Consider the following 10,223-nt stretch of genomic DNA (forward strand, 5'->3'; position numbering starts at 1 on the left):
TTCTTCTTGAACAAGCAGACGAACAGGATGCGGACGAGCAGCAGCACGACGAGCTCATTATATATAATCAACAAAGCGGTCATTTGGAATATAATTGCAACCATGTCGAGGAGGGGAGAGTTGCCGTCCAGCTCCTGTCTCCAAGCTACGTCGCCGACGGCTGCACGCCGCCAGCTCCCTTCTCGCCTCTCCTCTTCTCGCGTCTAGGAATAGGAATAGGATTTTTTCCACGTCTCCGGTGGGGATGATTTCTTCTCGGGCCGAGACAATGTAAAAGTGTCGGGATGGGCCAGGATTTTTTCCCACTAGGCTTAACCGAACACGCAATTTTAGATAGGCCCGTATTTAACCCACTGGGGTGAAAACCAAGAGGATTTCGGTCCGACCCCGAATCAACCGAACAAGGTCTAAGAGAGTATCTTTAGTCACTAAAATTTACACTCAAAATTATGATACCTTAAGGTATAAAATAACTACAGATATTAAATTTTACACTAGAAATATGGTACCTTATGGGATATAAGGTCTCTGCTTTATCTCTATGTATGTATGTATGTATGAGTTTACAGTAGAGCTGGGAACTGTCTGTTGAGTTACATTTTCTCCTCGAACATTCAGAAACTTGATGCTTTGGTTCGCAGGGAGGTGGTTCTTTTGGCCATCTTTGGTCTTATTCCGTTTAAAATGTGGAGCCTATAACTTGGACATGTTGTTGCTACTTGCTAGCAATCGTAGTGTTTGTACTCGTGTGGTTTCTCTGAGTCAAATATGTATCGATTACCTACTCTTCACTCTTGAGGTTCCTGTAAGCTGCGATCAAGCTTCTTTTCCAGAATACGAATAATAAGCGATCTCCTAAACTGTAACAGGAAAGAAGGATTTTTTTACTGTGCGTTTGATTTTGAATAGGAATTCTTTTATTTTTAAATATTTTAATAAATAATTTTATTACTAAACCATCGGATTTTTACTATTCGAACCTTTTGATCATGGCATCCCGTTTGAACTTTAACGTGACAAGACAACGTTGCTGCTTTGGATACTTGGCATGGCAACGCCTCCTATCACGCTAGGAGGTGTGATATGGCAGAAAATGTTTAGATGCTAAAAATTTATGCATGAGAGGTTTAGTAATAAAAATATTTATACAAAAGGTTTAAAAATAAAAAAAAAACTAGAGCAAACGTGGCAATGGAAATAATGGCGATGACATGACAATATTAGACAAAGAAAATGTCGTGCTATTTATTATAATTCCTGAACTTTCTAAGTTCTTGAGCAAACACCACCATACCACCATGCTCCCACAGATGCACGATAAAACCGCTTGCAACTTAGGACAAGAAGGAAACAGATTAAGGACATTTAATTTGGAGGGATCGAAACACCAAAGCCAAATTGTGAAGTCTTTATCGTATGATATCATGTACCAACAACTTTTATACGATTGGCTGAATGCTAATTAAAACATAAAATATGGTTCTATTCTTCCAGTCATCAACAACGATGCTCTCAAATTTTAGGATATTTTATCCTTTTTTGTTTAGTTGAGATCCATTATATAACATTTATAATGCTCAGACACAATGCTAGTTTACATTAAGACGAATTGAAACCATCCAAGTCACTCCAATTCTGAACTCAGATACAATTAATTAAATCTTCTTACTTGAATAGATTCATTGACCTTGTATGGAGCTAGCCCTAGGGGTATAGGCGTTCCAATTTTTTTATTAAATAAACATTTTTAACAAGTAATTTTATTACTAAACCACGGGCAATTTTTTTTCAAAATTGGACTTTTTGACCACACCAATGTTGATGACGTAGCAAGACAACGCTGTCACGTAGCCTAGTCGGCGTGACTGAGGGTGCACCTGAAATAAACAGGAATCCCACAAGCCACAACTGTCCAAGATGTAGTTGTACATAAAAAAGGTATAAAAGCACAAGCTTAGCGAAATATACTTACTTAGCAGCGAAAATATGGCACGTTGGCCTAACTTTTCGAAAAGACCAACCAGACAGCAAGCAGAAGACCCAACAACACCACAGGCAAGCTTGAGCGCAGGAAACGACCCTAACACGGACAACCTTGATGAATACCTGTTCTTCTGAACCACATTTTATGCAAGGAGTGAGTACAAAAACACCCAACAAGCCATAACCATAAATAAACAAGTATAATGTATATGTAAGGAGTATAAAGGAGTGGGGTTCATCAAAGGGGGTTTGATAACAAGCCTATCATAAATAGTTTTGCCCTACTTTTATAAACATTTAATCATAAAGATGTAAAACAATATTTTAAAACAATAGCAATATTAAATCATCATTATTCTCAACATTATCAAATCCTCATTTTAATTATAAAAGAGTACTCGTACCATGAGAATAGGAATCACCATATGACATATCTCTATTAACCGGGAGCACGACGTATTCGAATAATTTACAACTCTGTAGCATCTGCCCAGCTTTACTCGCACGATATCCATAATTTACAAAGCTGTAAATAACATAACGTAATACTGCCCCAAGCTCATCTAAGATCTACCTAACGGGTTAAAGGATTTTGTGGTAGTTGGCCCCGCCCTGAACGCAGAGGGGGTGTGTTTCAACTCGCCACAACTTCCACCCACTATTGAGCATCTTCAGAGGCACATCAGCTCCTCCTGCTCTCATGGACGTTGGGAGGCAAACGAGATCCTCCAGACTTTCATTAGTCATATACGATGCCCTAGGCACACGCAGTATCCTCGCTCAAACAATTCTCACCAACACTCAGTGGTCAGTACACACCTAAGACCGGTATTGCCGTATACACAGATAGGCCGTAGATCATCAATTCACTGAAGCAGTCTACGCTAAGTTCAAATATCTCGATCATGCGGATGGACGCAATTACATCATTTTACATGGCATAGTAAAGTAATTCAAAATATCATCTTTAATTGAAGTTAACCTTCGTATCACTTTAAAAAATAAAAAATTTCTAGGCGTTCGGTCTATTCGGTTAGACCAATTTACGTTAAAAAAACTTAAGACCTAGCAATTCTGTTTCGATGAGTTCGGTTTGGTTTCTGTCATTACAGAAATAACATAACCAAATATGTGATAGTTTGATGAGATAATAAAATCAAGCAAATTGCAATAAAATTTTGGTGACATTAATTTCCCCTCTTCTATAACATGTTTTGTAATTTAAATTGCACATGATAGCAACAAACAATATAAAATGTAATAGTTTACCAAAATAGCACCAATCATATCCAACTTATATATGCTCCAAATCACCAGGATTATTCTAGCTATATGATATTCTTTTTCTAATTTTGATTATTTCGGTCATTTTGATTAATGAAGGACGATAACCGAATTAACCTAAATAAGTTTGGTTAGTGAAAAATGTTAACTGAATATTTCAGTACCGGTTAGTTTGGTTTGTCGGTCTCAGTTATTTTTGCCCATCCCTAGCTGGCCCTAACAAAGCCAAGTAGCCAACCAACCAAATCAGCTTAAACATATCCATATCCTCTTCGAAGAATTGTTATGCGTATGACTCAGTCATCTAATTTACGTACGACTCAACCATCCAACAGCTATGATGCTACTCGCTTGATCCCTTTGCCTAATCAATGATTACAGTGTTTCAGTTGTATGCAGATAGTATAATTGAGTCGTATGTCCTCTCCACGGCACTACACATCTTATATTCTTTTTAAATAAGAGCAACCAACCAACTTGCGTCGCTGCCATAGTACCACTGCAGATGGTTAACACAAATAACGGCTAAACATCATTCACTGATCCCAAATTGAACAGAAGAGCAAGCTAGCGTTATGCTACTTACCGTAGTTCCTGAACTTTCTCAAGTTCTGAACTAAGAGGAAGCACCATATCTGTTCGAACTTAGGTATGCAACTCGTGATTGGACACGAAGGCAACAGATTAAGGAAATTAAGTCGGAGAGAACTACACCAAGACAAAATTTAATAAGCTTTTGTTGTATAATATCATGTCCCAACATCTTTTGTACGATTAGAGCTGAATGCCACTTCTAAACAGAACTGAAAGAGAAAAGATGCTATTTCTTTAGAAACTGTACAGAAGCTTAACCCTATGTATTTTTCTACATGGACTAGAGGGCTACGAACTTGTTTGACTGAAACTGCTGGCTTTGTACATGGAACACCTACTATCAGCTGAACAAATAGAACCAAGGTATAGAGAGTCGTTACAATCAGGCATCTGGTATCTATTGCAATTTGTCATAAGCAAACAGCCCATCTATCTAAACGGATCTTCATGCACAGTTGATTTGATTGAGCCAACTGCTGCACATATCATGTATGCGGAGGCCTCGGCAACAACGTAGAGTTGGCCAAATCTTCATTCAATTGTACAGGAAGGGGTGGCATTTGCTTCATTATATCAGGAACATCACTTATCCTGCTATAAAATTGAGAAAAGAAATAGTTGTCACATAATTGCAGTTTCACAGGTTAAGCAATGGAATGACAGGGGGTACTTTATCAATAAATAATATATAGTACTTTAAGATAGCATGAAAGAAAATTCTCAGTTATTAAGATGTAGCACAAAGTGTGTGGTTTATATAACGACAGGACTAAAATGACATTGCAATTTATTAAGGTAGGCCAGCTAGATTCCAAAGTAATGGAACTATTTGGAGGTAAAGCAATTTATAATAAGTGGAGTAAAAATGCATTTATTTTAGAAAAAAAACCCATAAGGAGCAGACAGCAGAAAACAAGTATGGGAGGAGAAATTTGGTGGTCAAACATCCCAAGTTCTTCCAGATTGTAGAAAAAGTTTAGAGAATCTTACTCCTTCAGGACTGCAAGTATATTATCCCTAGTTTGACATAGAAGAGGGATATTCTCCTGCACCTACAATAAATGGAATCAATATTCAATATTGACAGCATGGCAAGTATCTTTGTGAAACAAAACAATCATAACAAATTTAAAATCAAAAATATTTTTGAATGCATACTTTTAATATAACACATATAATCGAAGGGGTGCTCCTTTTCCCAGCATATGATTATAAGTGTATATTGACAGAATGGCAAGTATCTTTGTGAAACAAAACAATCATAACAAATTTAAAATCAAAAATATTTTGAATGCATACTTTTAATATAACATATAAAATTGAAGGGGTGCTCCTTTTCCCATCGTATGATTATCAGTATATAGCCATCATGAAATGGATATTAATAAAGTAAATTGCATATGGATTTTCATTAGCCGTATGCTATACTTCTGTTATCAAACTTGATTCTTCTACAGCCTTGCAATTATTATAGAATGAGCGTTCATGAGTGATTTATGGGCAACTTAAGAAACTAACACCTCATCTTCAGTGACAATGCAATGTAAACCACTGCTATACAGCCTATAGATCATAATAACCAAAGTATTATTTACATAATCTTATCATGTGGGGGCTGAATGCTGGAAATTTAACAGAGAAGATAGGAAGCACCTGCATGTTTGAAATATTGGTATAGATCTGGTTCAAGATCTGTGCATTGTGCTCAAGAAGTTCACCTGTTTGGCCTCCAATTGCTGCAATGACATGAAAATCACTGATAAAAAATATATATATCTTAATTCAAGTTTAAAAATCTCAATATAATGCTAGTTGTTATATTTATGAGTATGTTTCTATTACAGTATATAACTTCATGCTATATTTAAAGTAAATTATACTCCACTCCTCGATCACAAACAGGATAATATCATACAGTAGAAACATTTGCAAGCATCATGTTTTTTTACTGTCTATTGTGTTTTAAATTTTGATACATGCTATGGAAAACTTCAGGTTTGGATAAATTACTAAGTTTGATTATAGATCTTTTATATAATAAAGCAGCATCAACAATATGGAAGAGAGAAAAAAAAAGGAACAACGATTTACTACACATATGCTGGAACTATAACACCAAAAGAAAAAATATCAAACAAATGCATTACACAAGGAAAGTACAAAATGTGCTTCCTAATTGTCAACAAAATACTTACTTTTGTATGACACATCATCATCATCCATAGGAAGAACTGGAACGGAATATGGAGGGGCATTAGGTCGGGACACTAGGTGAGCTGGCCCTTTTGATGAAGAATCATTCGCTCTCTCCTACAGGTTAGTAAAAAACATTAAACGTTTTAATCATGCAAAAAAAGAAGTAAATGATTACATCCAAAAATCTGTGCTTTTACATATGTGAGCTACTATCTTTGTGTGCTACCTTTTTAAGTTTGCAAAAAACACTTCAAAATACAGTAATCTGCCTTTTAAAACTTCACTAGAAAAAAAAAGGGGTTGTCGCTTTCATGGAAACAACAACATGCCTAATCTGGAAAAAAAACAGTAAAAAAATAGGGAATTAGTAGATAGGCCGGACAGTAACCTTCTTTTCTTTGTTTTTCTTAGATAACTCTTCCTTCCTTTTCTTGCTACTCTCCTTTTTCTGTAAGAGATGAAGATGTTGATGAGCCATATAATAATATTTGTTCGGCAGAAGAACTACAGTGCATGTAATATGAAAGAGCAAAATATTTGAAAAACAAATCACGAGACATAATTACTATTGATGGCAACAGTGGGAGGTTTGCATGGTTACAAGACTACAACTTCTGGTAAATCTTTACATTGAAAAAAAAAATATGATGCAATGACTTGGAAGGATTCATTGCAGAAATATGCTGATTTTGAAACAGAGCATGTGATTTTGGCAGTGATGTAGTGTGGCTATAGATTTAATGGTTTGTGCTAGTGAAGAAGATAAAGATGATGACAATGACTATAATGATTAGTAATAACAACAGTAATACTTGTAATAATAATAATGTGTTGATGACAGTATGAAATCAGACATTGGATGTAAGTGCTGAACAGGCTATTGGTAATGGAGATGCTAACAGCCATTATTAGTTAGGTGCACTATATGAATCTCATAATTCCACAAGGAAATGGTAACAGACTATCCTACTTGATCCATTTAAACAATTAAGCAACTTATCAAGAAAATGAGCATGATAAAAAATCTTATGAGATACTAAAGTATCTCAATTTGTTCAATTAGCATGGGACACATTAAAGAACAATTTGTAATGTGCTAGATATATTAATAAAACAAAATAAAACATAAATCCACCTGTCAATTAATCATAACCACCACTTCCCTATATTGAGGAGCTAAAAGGAGATAAAGTGGAAACAATACAATGAGCCTATATAGCTTTCTATGTATCATACAAAAAAGATGATGAGAGTTGTCCTTCCAGTTTTATCATGCCCAGAACACAATTAGATGTCTTAACTAGAAGCACAGCAGGCGATCAGAATCCAACTTACAGTCATCCATCTGCAACGCAGGGCCACATCTCGCACTGTCTTGTCAGGCAGATTCATAGCAATTTTTGCATAGCGAACTACAGCTGCATCAGCCGCATAGCTACAACAGATGCAGTCAGAAAGATGGATTAACTTAATTGCTGCTACAAATAAGTACAAATTAATGAAGGATTTGGGCTTAGCTTAAACAAGGACAAAACAAGAACACTACAAATCAATTTTGCTATATAGAGCATCTTACAACAATCATAGAATGACTACTGGCCAGTGGGACAGTAACCCAAATACATAACGCCACCACATTTATTCCCAGAACAACAAATAGATATGGTTGCAATAGCACATTGGTAGCTCTGGACGGAGTAGCACACATTGTGAGCCAGAAGGAGGGTGGCTACCCAAGATCCCACACAAAATGGATCTATTGGTGCTAGCTGAAACTAAATTAGGCTTACCCCGGTGTAAAATAGAATTATATGCTTAACCTGGTGCATGTGAAACGTAAGTCAATTTGACTCCTGCAAGCTGTAATTTTCTCTATTAAATAAAAGCCTCTGCCACTGAGTAGGACATGGACATGACAATTGAAATGCTACTATCCGCCATTTCACAGTTCCTCTAACAAGGACTAAAACCCAGCAACATGATAAATGTCTGCCTACACTTTGCAGAAAATATGCGTGTACCGCAAGTCATGCTGTTAATTTCCTTTTCCGCTTCCAAATTACCCACCAAACTCCAACGCTATGACCGATTGGCAGTTACCCGTTTCTATACAAGCACGCGGGCATTATCATTTCCTTGTCCTGCTCGTAAGTCATGCGGCAACTAGCATGACCTGAGCCCTAACAGTACCATGGTCGTTATTATGAAAAAAAAGGAACTTAGCAGCGACAACTGTGAATTTTACAGTATCATTAAGGACAGAAAAACTTCTCAAATCACTTGCTCACCAATAGCAAGAAAATGCCTTGCGGTTATTGAACAAATGATGGCAACAAAAAAAACCTAACCAAGAATAACTATACCCTATAATAAACATGCAAGTATTCCTAAGGAAACAAGTAAATATTCCACCCTAGATGTGAAAGTATAGAAACTATAGGTGTATAGCAAACAAGTAAAAGAATTCTATTCTGGATGAGCGAACAGTAGATTCGCAGATAATCACCCAACCCTACAGTACCCACGCTCCAAGAACTACTCCCCAAGATCGACGCCACGCTCTTCCACGTCCAAAGCTCCAGCCCGACTAGCTATCAAGTAGGATGATGGACAGTCGCAGAAAATTCTCTTGCTCCGAGGAAACGATGAAGGGAAGGAAACCCTAGAAAAGTCACCTCGCCAGCCCTCCTTCGAGCGCGGCCTGCTCCTCGGGCGTCCACCGGACGGAGAGCCCCGGGTCGTGGCGCAGCGCGGCCGCGGTGGTCGCGGCCACGCCGTGCTGCGGCGGGGCTAGCGCCGCGGGGGAGGGGTTGCGCTGGTGGGGCCCGCCCAGATGCCCGCCCGTGGGGTCGGCGTTCGCCCCCATCGCTTCGCCTGCCGCCGCCGCCAACTCGACCCCAGCCGGCCGAGCCCGACCTAAATCAGGCGGTGGAATTCCGCGGGTGGGGAGGGACGGGTTGGAGGTCCGCACGGGCCCGGGCGGCGGAGGCGACGAGGGTTTGGGACCCGGAGGCGGCCGGCGGCGAGGTCGGGGGAGAAACGGATGAATCTGTGCTTTCTATTTTTGGGGGTTTGGACAGCCTTCAATCATGCAGAACGGTTGCATACAGAGTTTCAGGATCAGTTGCATCTTCCCTTCACTCCTCTTCTTTTTCTTTTTTTTTTGCTTTTTTTTTTTGGTCTTTGGCAAGAATGGAGGGGAGTAATGTGAATTTGGAGTTCTTATACCACGCGTTTTTACTATACTGATATGTTTGCAAATATACTCCCTTTGTTTTTTCCGACGGTATTGGCTTTTGGATCACGTTTAACCGTCGATCTTATTCAATGTTTTGTATAAATACTTAAAATTATAAGTTACTCTTAAAGTTTATTTTGTAATAAATCAAATTAGAACAAAGTAACTAATAATTATATAAATCTTTTGCATAAAATAAATGGTTAAACGTATACCTCAAAAGTTAACGGAGTCAAAAGAAATTGAGGGAGTATTTATCAATGGATGTATTAATATATGCTTGTTTACACATAAAATACTTGAGTTTCTATGTTTGCTTTTGTAGCGTGTGTTTTAGCTAGATGATATATTTGAAAATGTATTCAATGATATAAGAATATATCCTAGTTAGGTATGTTGCTATATAGACACGTGTCCAGCACAAGATACGTGTTTGCATGTGATGCATGATGAATTAAAGGTACATGCAACGTGAGTGCCACGTGTTTAAAACTCTAGGTGCGTATGACGAGAATATACATTAGTAAGCTTATGTATTCCATATAAGTTGAGCCGCTAGAATAACATGCTTGGTTATACTATCTAGTACTATAATACTAAAATAATAATTTGCGCTCTTATGCCAAAAGAAATATTCAACATGGGACGTGACAAGCTCATCATAACATTACGGATTACGGATTTAGTTGGTGAGTAAGAGATGGATAGCATAATTTGCCATGATGATATTAGATGTTTTTTCCTTACATGTGAATACATAATTTACATGCATATTGTCTATTATTTGCCAATCCTTGTGTCAGGCTTTTAGTGGTGTGACTTGAAGGATATGCATTTGGATTTTGAAGAAGAGATTAGGGCATGTTCAAAGGTATATCCCATTATTGACTCTTATCTGATTGTCAGCAACACGAACATATTTTATAAT

At 37.6% G+C, this 10,223-nt stretch overlaps 1 protein-coding gene across 4 annotated transcripts; it reads right to left on the reverse strand.

Annotated features, from left to right (window-relative positions):
• Nucleotides 1-3,972: 3,972 nt before the first annotated feature.
• LOC102715210 lies at nucleotides 3,973-9,228 on the reverse strand. 4 transcript variants are annotated; one of them, XM_040524167.1, is made up of 7 exons: nucleotides 8,733-9,228; nucleotides 7,393-7,492; nucleotides 6,446-6,505; nucleotides 6,057-6,171; nucleotides 5,515-5,597; nucleotides 4,852-4,907; nucleotides 3,973-4,452 (listed from the first exon to the last, which is right to left on the reverse strand). In XM_040524167.1, exons 1-7 carry the CDS (start codon nucleotides 8,921-8,923, stop codon nucleotides 4,347-4,349), a joined length of 711 nt encoding a protein of 236 aa, XP_040380101.1. In that variant the 5' UTR covers nucleotides 8,924-9,228; the 3' UTR covers nucleotides 3,973-4,346. The 4 variants fall into 4 exon arrangements, with proteins under 4 accessions (XP_040380101.1, XP_040380100.1, XP_006655180.2 ...); XM_040524166.1 differs by having other exon boundaries at nucleotides 3,973-4,455; XM_006655117.3 differs by having other exon boundaries at nucleotides 4,852-4,913.
• Nucleotides 9,229-10,223: the final 995 nt, after the last annotated feature.

Source organism: Oryza brachyantha, chromosome 5 (genome assembly GCF_000231095.2).
Source record: "Oryza brachyantha chromosome 5, ObraRS2, whole genome shotgun sequence".
Classification (NCBI taxonomy): domain Eukaryota; kingdom Viridiplantae; phylum Streptophyta; class Magnoliopsida; order Poales; family Poaceae; genus Oryza; species Oryza brachyantha.

Coding starts and splice junctions, on each gene's coding strand:
- LOC102715210 (XM_040524165.1), bottom strand. CDS start 8,923: ATGGGGGCGAACGCCGACCCCACGGGCGGGCATCTGGGCGGGCCCCAC. Junction 7,493..8,732: donor CTCGAAGGAGGGCTGGCGAG/GTGACTTTTCTA, acceptor CATCTGTTGTAG/CTATGCGGCTGATGCAGCTG. Junction 6,172..6,445: donor AGAAAAACAAAGAAAAGAAG/GTTACTGTCCGG, acceptor ACTAACCTGTAG/GAGAGAGCGAATGATTCTTC.